This window comes from Pseudophryne corroboree, chromosome 5 (assembly GCF_028390025.1).
Source record: "Pseudophryne corroboree isolate aPseCor3 chromosome 5, aPseCor3.hap2, whole genome shotgun sequence".
Taxonomy (NCBI): Eukaryota; Metazoa; Chordata; class Amphibia; order Anura; family Myobatrachidae; genus Pseudophryne; species Pseudophryne corroboree.
The window spans coordinates 378,940,622-378,961,777 of record NC_086448.1 but is presented as its reverse complement, the minus strand read 5'-3'; the positions used below and the strand labels follow the sequence as shown (position 1 = coordinate 378,961,777).

Here is a 21,156-nt window from a genome sequence, read left to right as displayed (position 1 = left end):
CTACAAGATGGACTTGCCCCAAGAGACTGTGATCCGGATTTTCCTGTTGACCATGATGTTGACCAGAGCAGTCTGTTCCGGCGAGAGTACCATGGAGGTCGAGAGAGGTTCTGGAATGGGTTCTGATGACAGAGATGGAGGCGTAGTTTTCCAAGAACAACATAATCAACAAGCAAAGGCGAGTATCAGAAAACGATCCGATAGCATTGACCATAGAAGGAATTGTGAAGGATTGTTAGCTGAAGAAAACTGTATCTGTCGGCTCTGTAACAATGTCATTGAGGATGGGTGCATAAAGAAATGCCAATCCAGTTTTAATATCCATATGGACCGGCATCCATTGAGTGACTATCACTCCTTAGTGGGTAGTGTGTTAAATAAAACAGATTGTTGGGTATGCTCTCAAGTACCTCAAGGTCATAGCAAATCAGGGCTAGTACCATTTCCTTTAACGTTAGGGGAGGTACTTGAGTTAAGTGGTGGGAGACCGGTGGACAGGAGGTTTAATATCTCCAGCCCTCCTAGTTTGAAGCTCCACCAATACCATGTGGATAGGTCCCTATTATGTTTTAACATCTCCAATCCCCGAAAGCCGGGAAATTGGGAAGTGTCATGGAGTAATCAGACCATGACCTTTTCGCATAGAGCAGATAGAATGCCTACAGATACAGAGCTTATACGCCACATAGCCAGTAGAGGAAAATCTTTCCGGTATAGATATACCTTAGGAAATAGGATTACGAGAGTTGGAGAGGTATCACCAGGATACTGTGCACATATCGTACAACCTGATACGTGTACTAAGCAGATGGAAGAATTAGGGTTAGGAGATTTCACATGGAAGGTGTGTAATATGGTTATGTCCTACTCCGTCCCATATGTTCTCCCCGATGATGCATATTTCATATGCGGGAGAAAGGCGTATAAGTGGCTTGCCCCAAACTCTGAAGGATTGTGTTATATTGGAAAAGTACTGCCTGAAGTAATGACTGTATCACATGACAAAATGAAAGACATACACCGTGTTGCCCAAACTCCTTATACTCACACCCATTACGAGCACGTAGTTAAACGACACCTGATAGAAAGAACAGAGCATCCGGCCTCTGACATGATCCATGAATCCACCGGGATTCAGTTTCTAATCGCGTTAGATATCACTCGCACCGCTAGAGGAGTGTTGAATTATAAATACATATCTGCGCTCGCCAATTTGTTAGATAATATCACTGAAATGTATGATGACACGTTTAGGTATACTGGAAGGGAACTTCAAGCTTATAAAACAGAACTGGTACAGCATAGAATGGTTCTTAATTACCTCACAGCAGTGACAGGCGGATATTGTGTCACACTGGCAACACAATACGGCGTGAAATGTTGCACATATATTACGAATAGCACCGAGGACCCGGTCGAGGTCATAGACCAAAAGATGGACGATATTCTCCAACTGAAGTGGGAATTTCGCAGGAGACACAATCTCACTCTTGCTGCTGTAGGTAATGAGCTGACTGGTTGGGTGTCATGGTTGAACCCGCGAAATTGGTTCTCTGGTTTAGGAGACTGGGCTCAAGGAGTCATAATGGATGTTGGGAAGTTTCTCCTATGTATCTTAGGTGTTATCATAACGATTGGTTTGATGTTTAGATGCGGTCAGGCTTTAATGAGGTGCAATCGTCGTACTAGGGTAATGAGTTTAAGGAGTAAGGAAACTGTAATTCCAATGGACTTGATTTATGACCCAAATGTAGAAACAATGATGTGATGAAAATGCGATTTCTACGGTCCGTTTCTTTCACCTGTTTTTCCGTTTCCTCCAAGGTAAAAAGACCCACTTGGACGAGGAATTTGATGAGCCGATATACAGACAACAGAGGGATTAAAGAAGAAGTTTGACAACCTGATACACAGATTTTTGATGAACTATGCCATGGATCCCCAGTTTCCCTAGAAATTTTAAAATTACGCTAGCCCAACACTTTTGTAAATCTATGGACATTGACAGCTTTTGCTCGCACCTTATGGGCAAAAGCACAAAGAAGACTGCATTCAACAGACATCAAACAAGACCTCAATCGACGAATGTACATTTACCTGACATAGAATACCACCGCATTTACCGTAATTATGTCTTTTCTTCATTTCTACAACCCTCAGGTAAATGACACACATAGTCGATAGGGAATACAGACACAGATATCAGCAATCACATATCTCCCCCATTCATGTATCATCAACTAAAATGTGCTCCCCCATTTTGTTACAACCAAAGCCGAAAAAAAGAGCTTGGTAAAGTTTGACAGCCCATCCACAGACCCGTACCACGGGATAAGAAGGAATTCAAATGTATACTTCGCAATACCTCGAAGCTTGATGTACCACACGTACGGCACGATGATACATGACCCCCCAAACATGGACTTATACACACATGCTTCTGCTATCTCACTAGGTCATACCCTTTTCCTACCTTCTCCTCTCCTCCCCTACCCAACCATGTAAATGTATTAACCCCTGACATATATTTTTCTCTTTTGAAATGTTTTAGAAGGTGGCAGTTATTATTGACTGCCAAAGGGTGGACTGTCAAAGTCAGAAAAATATCTCTATGCACACTACCATATTTGCACCTCACACAGGTCCGTGCTGCGCATGCGTGCGCTCTCCCGTACGTGTGCATACTCACAGTCGCAGGCACCCGCAGGCGCACGGTATGCGTATTTACGGTAGAGTTTATGTGATCGTAGCGTGCGACTCAATCGTTACATATTTTCAATATATAATGTATTTTGTAGATCATGGTCCCTTTGATAGATTCTGAAAGTTTAGTTAACATAGCATGTTCCTGAACAGAGAGATCCCTCTTTGTATTGTACGAAGGGTCTAACAGGGGTCATACAGTGGTGTTTCGTACCCATCGGAAGAGTATTTAAATAGCAATATTCCGGTGTTGGTTTGGAGCGGATTAATCGCTCGTGCGAATAGTTATGGACATAAGAAGTTTATGTCCATTTACTATTATTTGTTCTTATTTAGTCATGCGGCGGGAAACTCAGTGTCCCACCCACCTGAACAGTTGGAAGCAGTCACAGCCCACCTGTATGAATCAACCTATGACCTTTTGTTATAATGCGAAGCCGAATTCCTGTGTCCAATGAACAATGAGATTGTAGGGACCATTGAATTGCATTGTGTGTGGGGCATAAATAGGCAGGCCGACCATATCCAGTTCACTCTCTTCAACGGTTCTCATTGCTGATAATCGGGAGCTGGATATCGAGGCGCATGCGATCGTTCCCCCTTGTGCGTAAGTGTTTCTCCGCAGCTATATTGATCTTCTTGTTATTGTGGGCCAATTTCTCTCTCTCTCTCCTCCTCTTTTTCTCTTATTTTCCCTTAAATAGTAATTGTATTATATTTCCTGTGTAGTTATCTGGTTAGGTAGTCTATGTTATATTGTAGTGTATGATTTGTATTTGTACTAATTCTTTTGCAAGTATAACATTCATGAAATATATATATTAGGCGTTGGACCCTAAGCACGGTATCTGTGTAATTCTTATAGTGTTAAGTATTCTCAGAGCGTCGGTGACGCTCATTCAGCTTTTGAGTTAATAAGGTTACACTAGGTTGCATCTACACCCTATCTCTACACTAAGGTTTTACAGCATATTTCATTGTTTATGGTTTAGATATAAAGGTTTAACATCGTGAGCGTCAGCGCCGCTCGTGATCTCCTCGTGGTCTCGAGCGTCCGCTACGCTGATAGCGTAGCATTACGGTAGTCGCTCACCTATAAGTGTGCCCGATACCAACAGCGTATTCTCGTGAGCGTCTGTATCGCTCGAGCAGCCCGCTCCCGATACAGCGTCCGTTACGCTATAGCGAATCATTACGTTAGTCAGCAGCCAATAGCGTGCCTGCCTGTGATCTCTTGGCCGTGAGCGAACGTGACGCTTGAGCGTCTCGACTACGGCTAAGCGATTGTTACGCAGCGAGCGTACCCTTACGGTACTTCATACGTAAATAGCGTACAGTGTTCTTAGACCTCATAAAGGGTTTTATATACGATAAATATCTAGCTTTATCAATACATACACACACATACGTACATATTTATGTAAAAAACAGCATAGAGGACACTATGGGCAGTGCAGAAAATAGTGTATCATTAGAAAAATACAACATTTCGGGGCCTTTTACTGTTTATTGAGGTTTAGACTCGATAAATAGAATTTCTTAATGCTGCTATTCGGCAATAAGAAATTAATTTCCACAAAAATGTGTTAAAAATCACATACAGGGACAGGTGTTCTGATAACAGCCCATCCCAGCAATGTGTAAACTACAGTTATCGCATCAGGGATCACTTCACTTTATGCTGCAGACCTACTGTGGTCACTAGACAACGCATGCACCAGTGGTTGTCACCAGGATGGAATCCAGACAATCCCTCTCCCAGTAAATTGTGCTATGTAGCCCATAGACTAGAAAGGCTAACGCCATAGCTACTGCGATGGGAAACAGGGAAAGCACATCAGATATATGGGAAACAGGGAAAGAGCAGCATATATCTCTGATAACTGCTGCGGAACCCTTGTAACACTATCAGGGGATACTTACTGTACATTTTAAGGGTGTCCCACAAAATGTGTATAATAAATATACCCCCAAAACATAACTGTAACATGTTAGTGATTTTATGTAGAAGATGAAGAGACAATGGGCCTAATTTAGAGTAGATCGCAGCAGTAAATTTGTTACCACTTGGGCAAAACCATGTGCACTGCAGGGGGGGCAGATATAACATGTGCAGAGAGAGTTAGATTTGGGTGGGGTGTGTTCAAACTGACATCTAATTTGCAGTGTAAAAATAAAGCAGCCAGTATTTACCCTGCACAGAAACAAAATAACCCACCCAAATCTAACTCTCTCAGCACATGTTATATCTGCCTCCCCTGCAGTGCACATGGTATTGCCCAACTGCTAACAAATTTGCTGCTGGAATCCCGACAGCCGGCATACCGATAACTAGTCTACCTCTTGGGGTGTCCACGACATCCCTGGAGGGAGAATAAATAGCGTGGCTATAGAAATATGCACGCCACCGTGTCCGCAGCGTAGAGAGCGCAGCGAGCCCACAAGGGGCTCTTTCGTGCTCACCCAGCTACCTGCATGCCAGCGGCCGGGATCACGTTGCCGGTATGCTGGGCGCCGGAATCCCAAGCGCCGGCATAACATACTACAATCCCCCAAAGCAGGGGTTCCCAAATTCGCCCCTCAAGGCACCCTGTCTGGGTTTTTAAAGATATCCATATCTCCACATAGATGGCTAAATCAAACTGACTGAGATACTAACTAAGTCACTACCAGTTAAGCATGAATATACTGTTCTTAAAATCTAGACTATTAGGGAACTTCTGCACTAAAGGTTAGACTTTATTGTTTTCACAATTTACACCATGTGAACTTTCTAGAGCATCCTCTGACCTGAAAAATAGATTGTTTTTAGGGATGTTCCCAAAGGCTTTGTGGACAGTGGTGCTATAAGAACAAGATAATATGTGTGTATATAAAGTAATACGATCTGCACATTCTGCCATTCACTAATCACAGTCACAGTGTGTATACTCTTCGCTCCTTCTAATTACCAAATAATTATCTCCATGTTTTGATTTCAGCATGCGGGTCACGTCATGGAGGTTGTGAAGATAAATTTCATCTGAACAGCTACTGGGGAAGGATACAGAGATTATTCGCTCTGTGATAAAGGTGAGGTCGAGTTCATAACCTTCCTCCATAATGCGGTCAAAGTCCATGTTTCTGCAGTTGAATTTAAAACATTATTAACAATTTAAAAAAAAAAACATAATTCTTACATTTGTGTTAAATAACAACAATGTCAGGAATGCTAAAACATGGACAGAATGATAAGGGAAACATGTACTAAGGCAATACTTTAATCAACGTTATAAAAACTGTGTAAACAAAAGTACTGATAGAAGGCAGACGCACCAGCTTACAGAGGAATTTGATAGAGAGATTATTTAAAGACGCATAGCTAAAACATAAATAAACTGCATTCACGGCAATTTCAGGCAGCACCTAACAATTAAATTGTGAGAAATCAAAGAATACTCACTGAGACAATTTGTCACAGGAAAAGGATGAACTTTTTGAAAAGCGGTTTAACTCCTGTCAAAGAAAAACACAAACCAAACACCAATTAGAATCAGATTAAATGGCTGGCTCAAAACAGTCTTAAAATTCTGTATGATCAGCTTTCTTAATATTGCAATATTATATGTGACATTCTAATTACATACATTAAACTTTCACTAAAATGCTTAACACAGAATTATGCTAAAACTTCACTTCAGAGACTGTACTGCCAGTGTTCATTTTAGTAGTGATTGTAATAAACCACACTGGCTTTTTGAGCATGAAAGGATGTTAAAATAGCATAATATTAGGGGGAAAGTAGCAGAGACTGTGAAGATGACTCAACATTGAGGCCAATACAAAAGACTTATATGCGGCTTAACATGAAAAAATAGGATTTTAAATTACCTGAACGGTAAATTCTTTTCTCGTAGTCCGTAGAGGATGCTGGGGGGTCCATATTAGTACCATGAGGTATAGACGGGTCCACCAGGAGCCATTGGCACTTTAAGAGTTTAATAGCGTGGGATGGCTCCTGCCTCTATGCCCCTCCTACCAGACTCAGTCTAGAAACTGTGCCGGAGGAGAAGACATACTTCGAGAGAAGGAATTACAGATAGTGGCGAGATTCATACCAGCTCACACAACAGGCAAATCCGGCCAACATGCCGGAACAACTCAGCAACAGCTGAAACAGTATTGAAACAGTAAATAACGCAGAACTTACCTAGGAACCAGGCAGTACTGAACTACAAAAACCAAAGCAGGAAAACGAAGCGCTGGGCGGGCGCCCAGCATCCTCTACGGACTACGAGAAAAGGATTTACCGTTCAGGTAATTAAAATCCTATTTTCTCTTACGTCCTAGAGGATGCTGGGTTCCATATTAGTACCATGGGGATGTACCAAAGCTCCCAGTACGGGAGGGAGAGCGCGGAGGCTCCTGCAACACTCGTTGAACAAACATGAGGTCATCAGAGGCCAAAGTATCGAACTTGTAAAACTTGGCAAACGTGTTCGACCCAGACCAAGTAGCAGCTCGGCAAAGTTGTACAGCCGAGGCACCCCGGGCAGCCGCCCAGGAAGAGCCCACTTTATGAGTAGAACGGGCCTTTACAGATTTTGGACACGGCAATCCTGCCGTAGAATATGCATGCTGGATGGTGAACCTGATCCAGCGTGAAATCGACTGCTTAGAAGCAGGACACCCAATTTTCTTGGGATCATAGAGGACAAACAAGGAGTCAGTCTTTCGATGACTAGCTGTCCTCTTCACATACATCTTCAAAGCCCTCACAACATCCAAGGCCTTTAAAGCAATTGAGGAGTCAGTAGCCACTGGCACCACAATAGGCTGGTTGATATGGAAAGCCAATACAACCTTAGGCAGGAACTGTGGACGAGTCCTAAGTTCCGCCCTATCTTCATGGAAGATTAGATAGTGACTCTTCCAGGATAAAGCCCCCAATTCCGACACGCGTCAAGCAGAAGCTAAGGCCAACAAAGTGACCGCCTTCCACGTGAGAAAACTTGATGTCAGCCTCCAGCAGAGGCTGAAACCAAGCAGATTGCAGGAACGGCAGCACCACGTCCAGATCCCAGGGAGCCGTTGGCACCACAAAGGGAGGCTGGATGTGCAGAACCCTTTTCAAAAAGGTCTGAACCTCAGGGAGGACAGCCAATTGTTTTTGGAAGAAGATGGACAAAGAAGAGATTTGGACCTTGATGGAGCCCAATCTCAGACCCATATCCACACCTGCTTGCAGGAAGAGGAGCAAACGTCCAAGTTGAAACTCCACCACAGGAAATTCTTGGATTCACACCAAGAAACATATTTTTTCCAAATATGATGGTAATGTTTAGACGTTACCCCCTTTCTAGCCTGTATCAGGGTAGGAATAACCTCACTCGGGATACCTTTCCGAGCTAAGATCTGGCGTTCAACCGCCATGCCGTCAAACGTAGCCGTGGTAAGTCTTGATAAGCGAACGGCCACTGCAGTAGCAGATCCTCCCGAAGAGGTAAGGGCCTTGGATCCTCTAACAGAAGATCCAGCAGATTCGCGTACCAAGCCCTCCTTGGCCAGTCCGGAGCAATGAGGATTGCCAGAACCTTTGTTCTTCTCACCAGCTGAAGAACCTTTGGTATCAGAGGAAGTGGAGGGAACACATACACTGACTTGAACACCCACGGTGTCACCAGTGCATCCACTGCCACTGCCTGTGGGTCTCTTGACCTGGAACAGTACCTCCCCAGCTTCTTGTTGAGGCGGGAGGCCATCATGTCTATGTGAGGAACCCCCCACAAACCGGTTACCTCCTCGTACACCTCCGGGTGGAGGCCCCACTCTTGCGGCTGGAGATCGTGGCGGCTGAGGAAGTCTGCTTCCCAGTTGTCTACTCCCGGAATGAATATTGCCGACATCGCCACTACGTGTCTTTCTGCCCAGAGGAGGATACTTGACACCTCTGACATGGCAGCCCTGCTCTTCGTTCTGCCTTGTCGGTTTATGTAGGCCACCGTGGTCACGTTGGCCGACTGCACCTGAACAGTCCGATCCTGTAGAAGGTGTGCTGCATGCAGAAGGGCGTTGTACACGGTCCTGAGCTCCAGGATGTTTATTGGGAGAAGGGATTCTTGATTCGACCACCTTCCCTGAAAGGTTTCCCCCAGAGCGACTGCTCCCCAACCTCTTAGACTTGCATCTGTGGTTAAAATGATCCAGTCTTGAATTCCGAACCTTCGGCCTTCCATAAGGTGCGGAAGTTGTAGCCAACAGAGGAGTGAAATCCTGGCCTTTGGAGACAGGCGTATCCTCTTGTGCATGTGTAGGTGAGAGCCCGACCACTGGTCCAATAGGTCCTGCTGAAAAGGTCAGGCATGATACCTGCCGTACTGCAGAGCCTCGTAGGCAGCAACCATCTTCCTCAGAAGACGGGTGCATTGATGAACCGAAACCCGGGTAGGTTTTAAGACATCCTGGACCATTGCTTGAATCACCAATGCCTTCTCCACCGGGAGAAAAACCCTCTGCACTTCCGTGTCGAGGATCATTCCCAGGAAAGACAGCCTCCTTGTCGGTTCCAGATGAGACTTTGGAAGGTTCAGGATCCAACCGTGCTTCCTGAGCAGCTGTGTCGTGAGCGCGATGGCTCGCAACAACCTCTCCCTGGACGACGCCTTGATCAGGAGATTGTCCAGATATAGAATTATGTTTACCCCTTGCTTGCGGAGGAGAACCATCATCTCCGCCATCACCTTGGTGAAGATCCTTGGTGCTGTGGAGAGGCCAAACGGCAGCGCCTGGAACGGATAGTGATCGTCCAACAGTGCAAACCTGAGATATGCCTGATGCGGCGACCAAATGGGAATGTGGAGGTAAGCATCCTTGATGTCCAGCGACACCAGGAACTCCCCCTCCGCGAGTCCTGAGATGACAGCTCTCAGAGATTCCATCTTGAATTTGAACTCCCTGAGATAAGGGTTCAAAGACTTTAAGTTTAGAATAGGCCGTACCGAACCATCCGGTTTTGGTACCACAAAAAGGTTCGAATAATAACCCTTGTTCCACTGCGGAGGTGGAACTGGAACAATGACCTCTGACACCATCAATTTTCTGATGGCCTCCAGAAGAATTGTTCTGTCCACCAGCAGAGCTGGCAAGCCTGACTTGAATAAACGGTGAGGTGGGGGATCTTGAAACTCCAGTCTGTACCCCCTGGACACTATATCCAGGACCCAGGGGTCCAGGCCAGACGACATTCAGACATGGCTGAACTGCCGGAGTCTTGCCCCCACCTGACCTTCTTCCAGGCCTAGCTGTCCACCGTCATGCGGAGGACTTAGGGGTATCAGAAGCGGGCTTCTGGGCTTGGGAGCCTGCGGGAGCAGGTTTCTTTCCCTTGGCACGACCACCTCTGAAGAAGGTGTTCGAAGGCTTGTTCTTTCTAGACCTCGCGGCCCGAAAGGACTGTGACGTGGCTGGTGTAAAAGGCTTCTTCGTAGCCGGTGCAGCTGAGGGGAGAAAAGGAGACTTACCCGCGGTAGCCGTGGCAATCCACGCATCCAGCGCTTCCCCAAAGAGAGCCTGACCCTTGCATGGTAGGCCCTCCACACACTTCCTGGATTCCGCGTCCGCAGACCAGTTGCGCAGCCAGGGACCTTTGCGAGCAGAGACTGAAATGGAGGAGATCCCCGCATGCCAAGGAACCCAGGTCCTTCATGGAATCCACCAGGAACCCTGCATAATCCTGAATATCACGTAAAAATAAATCAACGCCACCTTTGTCCAGCGTAGTAGATTCCTCCTGCAGAGTGATCGACCACCTGGCAATAGCTTTAGCAATCCAAGCACAGGCTATAGTAGGCCACAATATAGCCCCTGAAGCCGTGTAAATGGATTTTAGCGTAGCATCCACCTTGCAATCTGCCGGGTCCTTTAATGCGGTAGATCCCGGGACCGGTAATACCACCTGCTTGGACAGCCTGGATACAGAGTCGTCGACTATCGGCGGGGACTCCCATCTCTTCCTATCTTCCTCTGGGAAGGGAAAAGCCACCAAGACCCTCTTGGGGATCTGGAATTTCTTTTCCGGAGTTTCCCATGCCTTTTCAAAGATAGCATTCAATTCTTTGGATGCCGGGAAGGTGAGGGGGGCTTCTTATTATCCGTAAAGAAGGCCTCCTCCACCTGTTCCGGAGCTGTGTGTGAAATGTTTAAAACATCCCTAACAGCCTCAATCATCAACTGCACCCCCTTGGCAAGTGATGCCGTCCCCCTCAACACATCCCCATCACCGTCTGCAGCATCAGAGTCGGTGTCCGTGTCATCCTGCAAAATTGCAAGCGCACGTTTATGAGAATGTACCGCAGGGGACCGCGAGGAGGCAGAATCAGACCATACCACCATAGGGGACTGGAGGACCTGAGTGGCATGCTCAGTCCTAGCAACTCTATCAGATATCTGAGAAATAGTCCCCCTCAGAGAGACTAACCATACTAGCTCTCTAGCAGGGATCTGCGCAAAAACAGTGCAATCCTGATTACATGGAATGGATTCTTCCTGGGAAGACAAATCCTCTGGAGCATATGAAACAGTGTCCCTAGACATGTTGTCCCACACACTCAAACACCCCACAAACACACAGGGTATTATGTAGACAGAGTTTCCCCCCAAGAATGGCAGAGAGACACAGAGATTGGAGCCAACCCACACACACCGTACAGACTGCTGGAGAAAGTTCTGGAGGGACCTGAATCCAGTGAACCGTGACTGCAGGCAGGAAAAATGGCGCTGAACACTGCTGGGTCCGCTCTGAAGAGAAGCTCCGCCCCCTTCAATGGCGCAGTCTTCCTGCTCACATAAGGATTATACTGGCCCGGAGGATTGTGCTGACCCGGATTCGCAGACCTCGACATGCCTGAAACGAGCAGTGTAGGGTCCGGAGCTGGCCCAGGGCGCTCCCTCCTAGCGCCGCACCAGGGTACCGCTGAGCCTTCCAGGAGCGCGGGCAAGACCGCGCTCCTGACCCGTAGCCACCCTCTTCACACTGTCCCCCCGCTTGCAAGGGGGGACAGTGACTCACTCGCCACTCTTCAGCTCCTGAAGGGGTGGCGGCTGGCTGCCGGGGCGAGCGTTCCCCTGCGGCGGGGCGCGATCAGACCCCTCTGGAGCCAGCGTCCAGTGAGCGGGAGCAGTGGCTCAAGACCCCACGAGGCGGACACTGCTCCCCCCCCCCCCCCTTGCCCCAGTCCCACGCTGCAGGCAGGCTGTTGCCAACAGCCTCCCTGTAAAATAAAAAAAACCTGAAGAACTCTGAGAGAACTCTGTAGAGCTCCCCTAGCTGTGATCGGCTACTCCGGGCACATTTTCTAAACTGAGTCTGGTAGGAGGGGCATAGAGGGAGGGGCCAGCTCACACTATTAAACTCTTAAAATGCCAATGGCTCCTGGTGGACCTGTCTATAACCCATGGTACTAATATGGACCCCAGCATCCTCTAGGACGTAAGAAAAATCATGTCACACATATAATACTCTGATCTACATGACAAACAACAATGCACATCATGACAGTATTTTTTCCTCACTATTCTGTATAGACCTCAATGCTGATTTCTCTTCACACTCTTTGCTATTTTTCCACTAATATCATGCTACTTCTAGGCAAATTTTGTGAAATTCTAAATGTTGTTTTCTTGCATATTTGATATAGATTAATAGTCATGTTTTGAGAGAACTCATACATTACCAACAGTCTATAACATCCAATAGTGTGGCACGAGGACTTTTGCATGATTTTAGCAAAGCTTAGTAAGGTCACATCTATATGGACAAAATATGGTTAAGTACACCTTACATCCCTGATTTCAGTGGGACACATCAGTATGTGGTTTGGCGGGGTAAGGATGGTGAGGACACTCTGTTATCGCTGCTCTGCTTATCAGAACAGTGGTGAATAGATACATGCGTGCAGCTGATTGCTAGGCTAATATCATTGTTTAATAAAATAATGGACTGCAGAATGTAATGCCCCTTTACTTACTTTCATCTCTAGATGTTTCCACCCAAAGGAGGGACAGTTTATGCAACATGAAGCAGCAGACCTATGATGAACCTCAGTGGACCTGGACAAACTTATTATTGCAGTCACCTCCAAAGTGTACACTAGTGAACTAATCTTATTCTATGAAACATTAAGGAACTGTTTGATTTGGACAAAAACAAATGGAGCACAATACTAATCATGTATGCAGGATCGTATTAAGCGAGGAGAGGGCCCGCGTGCAGGCTCCGTCCAGGCCCCCTCCTCTCTAGCAGGCAGCGCAGTAGACTCTAGCACTGTGCCAGAGTCTACTGTGCATGTGCATTTTGTACTGTGCAAGACACCGGGAAAAATGCCAGCCACGCCATTTTACTTGTGATTTGCGCAGTGCCGATGTGGGACTCCAGGGAGGTAAGTATTGAATTAATGAGTGCAGGGTGGGCCCAGGGACCTGTGTGTACTGCAACACTGCAGCTATTATAAATATGCCACTGCATGTACATATATAATGCATGTTTAAAGAAATATAATGTGGTTGAAATATGTTACTCATGTTTATTCACATCCTGCCAGCAGAGGGAGCTTGAAAACCAGAACAGACAATTATTTAGTTGCAAGCTACAATCATATTATGGTACCTAAACATTATTTTAATTACACAGTAATTAATGTTGTGCATTATAACTTTACGTGACATAATTTCCTTATCTTGTATATTTCATGTATGATATAACTCAGGCTATAAGCAAAACAATTACAATTGGTTTGGAACTTGGAAGTACACTTCATGACCGCACACAAAAGGCCCATGATGTACAATCTCTAACAATAGACACAACAAAGCTACTTACATCATTGATAATGTTTGCAAAAAAACAATACTAAAGTAACATGCTCATAAACAGACTGTCTACTATAGGTGGTTCTTTGTTTAAAAAAATTAAAAATAAAATTTGAAATCGCAGATGTATTAACCTGGAGAAGTGATAAAGCAGTGATAAGCGCAAGGTGATAACGCACCAGCAAATCATTACGGTTGAAAAATGACAGTTAGGAGCTGATTGGCTGGTGCGTTATCACCTTGCGCTTATCACTGATTTATCACGTCTTTACCCCTTCTCCAGGCTTAATACATCTGCCCCATCATGTTTTTAAAGCACTATATGAATTGTATTTACTTCCCTGTTGCCTCTGGTAGTTTATGCTAACGACTGAGATGGAAATGTCAGAAGTAATCCAGTCAACATATCTTGATGATACCTCAATTTTATCAGGATGAATACAGTTTCCACTTTAATCAATGTCAATAAAGCTTGTAATCGAAATTTTTGTCTGGGCAAAAGATCTATCTAATTTCAGAATATTCAGCAAGACCTCCCAGACTCTGTTCGTCTCTTAAGGGCCCCATACACTTATCCGACACGACGGTCCGTCATGCCATATAAGATTTCCTCCAACCTCCCGGCAGCCTCCCCGTTGGCAGGATAGTATTAGATATATCGTATGCAGGTTTTTTTTGCATACGATGTATCTTTTACTTTCCCATCCATTTACTGCGGGATTAGACATATAACGAGTGCAGCACTCGTGATATGTCGGATCTAGGGGGATCCGATCCGATGCACACGGGAACGCGCATCGGATCAGATCGGGGGAAAAGCACACTGAAAATGCCCGATTTCACCCAATATATCGGGCTGAATGCTCGAATTGGGCTGCAATTGAGCATTATCGGTCTAGTGTATGGGGCCCTTTACATCCAAACTTGTTTTTCCATTCAGTCTGCAGCTTCAAGCAATAAGTGAGCATCACTGCTTGTTCTATGCTTCCGAAATCAGGAAGGAGCTGCTCCGCAAAAACTTGTCACATTTAACTCGCATGCCTAATAATCAGATTTTAAGTAAAAATGAATACTTACTGATTCATTTACATGGCTCAAACAAGCATCAATGTTGTTAGGCTGCAAAATAAGTTAAAAAAATAGATTTCAGTAAAAGAAAACTCATGTTTATACATATGGAACAGTTTTGATTGATGGAGAAGAGAAAATACTACAAACAAAAAATGGAGTGAATAGTTTATTAAAATCAGCATGTTTCATATCTAAGTGCAGTTGACAAAGCATACTGTAACCGAAGGTAAAACCAACATGTATTGCAGGACACGTGACAAAGCCAAAATCTAAATTATCTCCTCCTCTAGCTCAGGTTTAGGCAAACTGAGATGTGTAGTTCCAAAGCAATACCAGACAACAATCAGTTTCTCAACCACTTCTATTATTTAGTAAATATAATTATGTATAATAAGTCACAATCTATTAAGGGTTTTAGAAAATAAGAATTTACTTACCGATAATTCTATTTCTCGGAGTCCGTAGTGGATGCTGGGGTTCCTGAAAGGACCATGGGGAATAGCGGCTCCGCAGGAGACAGGGCACAAAAAAGTAAAGCTTTTACCAGATCAGGTGGTGTGCACTGGCTCCTCCCCCTATGACCCTCCTCCAGACTCCAGTTAGGTACTGTGCCCGGACGAGCGTACACAATAAGGGAGGCAATTTGAATCCCGGGTAAGACTCATACCAGCCACACCAATCACACCGTACAACTTGTGATCTAAACCCAGTTAACAGTATGATAACAGAAAGAGCCTCTTAAAGATGGCTCCTTAACAATATAACCCGAATTTGTTAACAATAACTATGTACAGTATTGCAGATAATCCGCACTTGGGATGGGCGCCCAGCATCCACTACGGACTCCGAGAAATAGAATTATCGGTAAGTAAATTCTTATTTTCTCTATCGTCCTAAGTGGATGCTGGGGTTCCTGAAAGGACCATGGGGATTATACCAAAGCTCCCAAACGGGCGGGAGAGTGCGGATGACTCTGCAGCACCGAATGAGAGAATTCCAAGTCCTCTTTTGCCAGGGTATCAAATTTGTAGAATTTTACAAACGTGTTTTCCCCCGACCACGTAGCTGCTCGGCAGAATTGTAATGCCGAGACCCCTCGGGCAGCCGCCCAAGATGAGCCCACCTTCCTTGTGGAATGGGCCTTAACAGATTTAGGCTGTGGCAGGCCTGCCACAGAATGAGCAAGTTGAATTGTGTTACAAATCCAACGAGCAATCGTCTGCTTAGAAGCAGGGGCACCCAACTTGTTGGGTGCATATAGTATCAACAGCGAGTCAGATTTTCTGACTTCAGCCGTCCTTGAAATGTATATTTTTAAGGCTCTGACAACGTCCAACAACTTGGAGTCCTCCAAGTCGCCAGTGGCCGCAGGCACCACAATAGGTTGGTTCAGGTGAAACGCTGATACCACCTTAGGGAGAAAATGCGGACGAGTCCTCAGTTCTGCCCTATCCGAATGGAAGATTAGATAAGGGCTTTTATAAGATAAAGCCACCAATTCAGATACTCTCCTGGCGGAAGCCAGGGCCAGTAACATAGTCACTTTCCATGTGAGATATTTAAAATCCACCTTTTTCAATGGTTCAAACCAATGGGATTTGAGGAAATCTAAAACTACATTTAGATCCCACGGTGCCACCGGAGGCACCACAGGAGGCTGTATATGCAGTACTCCTTTAACAAAAGTCTGTACCTCAGGAACTGAGGCCAATTCTTTTTGGAAGAATATTGACAGGGCCGAAATTTGAACCTTAATAGATCTCAATTTGAGACCCATAGACAATCCTGATTGTAGGAAATGTAGGAAACGACCCAGTTGAAATTCCTCCGTCGGAACACTCCGATCCTCGCACCACGCGACATATTTTCGCCAAATGCGGTGATAATGTTTCGCGGTGACTTCCTTCCTTGCCTTAATCAAGGTAGGAATGACTTCTTCTGGAATGCCTTTCCCTTTTAGGATCTGGCGTTCAACCGCCATGCCGTCAAACGCAGCCGCGGTAAGTCTTGAAAGAGACAGGGACCCTGTTGTAGCAGGTCCCTTCTCAGAAGTAGAGGGCACGGGTCGTCCGTGACCAACTCTTGAAGTTCCGGGTACCAAGTCCTTCTTGGCCAATCCGGAGCCACTAGTATTGTTCTTACTCCTCCTCACCGTATAATCTTCAATACCTTTGGTATGAGAGGCAGAGGAGGAAACACATATACTGATTTGTACACCCAAGGTGTTACCAGTGCGTCCACAGCTATTGCCTGTGGATCTCTTGACCTGGCGCAATACTTGTCCAGTTTCTTGTTGAGGCGAGACGCCATCATGTCTACCATTGGTCTTTCCCAACAGTTTATTAGCATGTGGAAGACTTCTGGATGAAGACCCCCCTCTCCCGGGTGAATATCGTGTCTGCTGAGGAAGTCTGCTTCCCAGTTGTCCACGCCCGGGAAGAACACTGCTGACAGTGCTATTACGTGATTCTCCGCCCAGCGAAGAATCTTGGCAGCTTCTGCCATTGCACTCCTGCTTCTTGTGCCGCCCTGTCTGTTTACATGGGCGACCGCCGTGATGTTGTCCGACTGAATCAACACCGGTTTTCCTTGCAGGAGTGGTTCCGCCTGGCTTAGAGCATTTTAGATTGCTCTTAGTACCAGAATGTTTATGTGAAGAGACTTTTCCAGGTTCGTCCATACCCCCTGGAAGTTTCTTCCTTGTGTGACTGCTCCCCAACCTCTCAGGCTGGCGTCCGTGGTCACCAGGATCAAATCCTGTATGCCGAATCTGCGGCCCTCCAATAGATGAGCCTTTTGCAACCACCACAGAAGATATACCCTTGTCCTTGGCGACAGGGTTATTCGCAGGTGCATCTGAGGATGCGACCCTGACCATTTGTCCAACAGATCCCTTTGGAAAATTCTTGCATGGAATCTGCCGAATGGAATTGCTTCGTAAAAAGCCACCATTTTTCCCAGGACTCTTGTGCATTGATGTACAGACACCTTTCCTGGTTTTAGGAGGTTCCTGACAGGTCGGATAACTCCTTGGCTTTTTCCTCGGGAAGAAAAACCTTTTTCTGAACCGTGTCCAGAATCATCCCTAGGAACAGCAGACGTATCGTCGGAAAACAGCTGCGATTCTTGGAATATTTAGAATCCAGTCGTGCCGTCGAAGAACTACTTTAGATAGTGCTCTTCCGACCTCCAACTGTTCTCTGGAACTTGCCCTTTTTAGGTCGTGCAAGTAAGGGATAATTTAGATGCCTTTTTTCTTTGAAGAAACATCTTTTCGGCCATTACCTTGGTAAAAAGGCCCGGGGTGCCGTGGATAATTCAAACGGCATCGTCTGAAACTGATATTGACAGTTCTGTACCACGAACCAGAGGTACCCTTGATGAGAAGGACAAAATTTGGACATGGAGGTAATCCTTGATGTCCAGGGACACCATATAGTCCCCTTTTTTCCGGTTCGCTATCACTGCTCTGAGTGACTTTATCTCGATTTGAACCTTTTATGTAAGTGTTCAAAACATTTTAGATTTAGACTATGTGTCACCAAGCCGTCTGGCTTCAGTACCACAATATAGTGTGGAAAAATAATACCCTTTTCCTTGTCGTAGGAGGGGTACTTTGATTATCACCTGCTGGATATACAGCTTGTGAATTGTTTCCAATGCTGCCTCCCTGTCGGAGGGAGCCGTTGGTAAAGCAGACTTCAGGAACCTGCGAGGAGAAGATGTCTCGACTCTCCAATCTTTACCCCTGGGATAATACTCGTACGATCTAGGGGTCAACTTGCGAGTGATCCCACTGCGCCCTGAGACTCTTGAGACTACCCCCCCACCTTGAGTCCGCTTGCACGGCCCCAGCGTCATGCTGAGGACTTGGCAGACGCGGTGGAGGGCTTCTTTTCCTGGGAAAGGGCTGCCTGCTGCAGTCTACTTCCCTTACCTCTATGTCTGGGCAGATATGACTGGCCTTTTGCCTGCATGCCCTCATGGGAAAGGAAAGATTGAGGCTGAAAAGACGGTGTCTTTTTTAGCTGAGATGTAACTTGGGGTAAAAAAGGTTGGATTTCCCAGCTGTTGCTGTGGTCCCCAGGTCCGATGGACCGACCCCCAAATAACTCCTTCCCTTTATACAGCAATACTTCCATCTGCCGTATGGGATCTGTATCACCTGACCACTGTCGTGTCCCTGACATCTTCTGGGAGATATGGACAACGCACTTATCTTGATGCCAGAGAGCAAATATCCCTCTGTGCATCTCACATACATATATATAGAATGCATCCTATTAAATGCTCTACATGAATAAAATATTTTCAGTCAGGGAATCCGACCAAGCCAACCCAGCACTGCATCTCCAGGCTGATGGCGATCGCTGGTCGCAGTATAACCACCGTATGTGTGTATATACTTTTTAGGATATTTTTCCAGCTTCCTATCAGCTGGCTCCTTGAGGGCGGCCGTATCTGGAGACGGTAACGCCACTTGATAAGCGTGTGAGCGCCTTATCACCCTAAGGGGTGTTTCCCAACGTACCCTAATTTCTGGCGGGAAAGGGTATAACGCCAATATTTGCTATCGGGGTAACCCTACGCATCATCACACACTTCATTTTATTTTATCTGATTCAGGAAAAACTACAGGTAGTTTTTTCACTCCCACATAATACCCTTTCTTGTGGTACTTGTAGTATCAGAAACACGTAACACCTCCTTCATTGCCCTTAACGTGTGGCCCTAATGAGAAATACGTTTGTTTATTCACCGTCGACACTGTATTCAGTGTCCGTGTCTGTGTCTGTGTCGACCGACTGAGGTAAATGGGCGTTTTTAAAACCCCTGACGGTGTTTCTGAGACGCCTGGACCGGTCCTAATAGATTGTCGGCCGTCTCATGTCGTCAACCGACCTTGCAGCGTGTTGACATTCTCACGTAATTCTCTAAATAAGCCATCCATTCCGGTGTCGACTCCCTAGAGAGTGACATCACCATTACAGGCAATTTCTCCGCCTCCTCACCAACATCGTCCTCATACATGTCGACACACACGTACCGACACACAGCACACACACCGGGAATGCTCTGACAGAGGACAGGACCCACTAGCCCTTTGGGGAGACAGAGGGAGAGTCTGCCAGCACACACCAAAAACGCTATAATTATATAGGGACAACCTTATATAAGTGTTTCTCCCTTATAGCATCTTTTATATATATACAATATCGCCAAAATCAGTGCCCCCCCTCTCTGTTTTAACCCTGTTTCTGTAGTGCAGTGCAGGGGAGAGCCTGGGAGCCTTCTCTCCAGCTTTTCTGTGAGAGAAAATGGCGCTGTGTGCTGAGGAGATAGGCCCCGCCCCTTTTTCGGCGGGCTCGTCTCCCGCTATTTTTGAAGTTAGGCAGGGGTTAAATATCTCCATATAGCCTCTGTGGGCTATATGTGAGGTATTTTTTGCCTCTAATAAGGTTTTTATTTGCCTCTCAGAGCGCCCCCCCCAGCGCTCTGCACCCTCAGTGACTGTTGTGTGAAGTGTGCTGAGAGGAAAATGGCGCACAGCTGCAGTGCTGTGCGCTACCTTTATGAAGACTCAGGAGTCTTCAGCCGCCGATTTTGGACCTCTTCTCTCTTCAGCGTCTGCAAGGGGGCCGGCGGCGTGGCTCCGGTGACCATCCAGGCTGTACCTGTGATCGTCCCTCTGGAGCTAGTGTCCAGTAGCCAAGCAGCAAATCCACTCTGCACGCAGGTGAGTTCACTACTTCTCCCCTAAGTCCCTCGTTGCAGTGATCCTGTTGCCAGCAGGACTCACTGTAAAGTAAAAAACCTAAGCTAAACTTTCTCTAAGCAGCTCTTTAGGAGAGCCACCTAGATTGCACCCTTCTCGTTCGGGCACAAAATCTAACTGGAGTCTGGAGGAGGGTCATAGGGGGAGGAGCCAGTGCACACCACCTGATCTGGTAAAAGCTTTACTTTTTTGTGCCCTGTCTCCTGCGGAGCCGCTATTCCCCATGGTCCTTTCAGGAACCCCAGCATCCACTTAGGACGATAGAGAAATAATAGTTTACCAACTGGATACAGTTGGTATATTGTTGCAGGCTATTACATTTCCCCAAGGGGCTCAAATGCATCACTAATGCATTGTACAACTCTGACTTTGACGGTGTACAAGATTGTTGTGGAACTTTTTAACATGCGTCATACTGTTGCAGGTACAGCCACACTCTGAAATGTAAGCTAAAAATAGAAGTTGCATAACAAACATCTTTTTTATTTTTTATTTTTAAATAAAGTATTTTTATTGACACAGCATAATATCATACAGTCATACAATGGCAGGGCCGGAATATAAAGTTAGTCCGCAGCATGAAGACATAAGTGGTCATTCCGAGTTGTTCGCTCGTTGCCGTTTTTCGCAACACAGCGATTAGGTGGAAAATGCGCATGCACATGGTACGCAGCGCGCATGCGCTTAGTAATTTAACACAAAACTTTGGAGATTTGAACAAGCTCGAGCGACATTTTTTCAACGCTCGAGTGATCGTAGTG

General features: G+C 45.9%; 1 protein-coding gene across 3 annotated transcripts in view; it reads right to left on the bottom strand.

Annotated features, from left to right (window-relative positions):
- The window catches only part of TNS3 (tensin 3), a 1,058,399-nt gene that overhangs the window by 553,757 nt on the left and 483,486 nt on the right, over window positions 1-21,156 (bottom strand). For all 3 annotated transcript variants that reach the window (XM_063922694.1, XM_063922695.1, XM_063922696.1), the window contains exons 5-7: window positions 14,626-14,667; window positions 6,146-6,198; window positions 5,655-5,826 (exon numbers count right to left, since the gene is read on the bottom strand). In XM_063922694.1, the coding sequence (XP_063778764.1) occupies window positions 5,655-5,826; window positions 6,146-6,198; window positions 14,626-14,667 (267 nt within the window). The remainder of the gene's footprint in view (window positions 1-5,654; window positions 5,827-6,145; window positions 6,199-14,625; window positions 14,668-21,156) is intronic.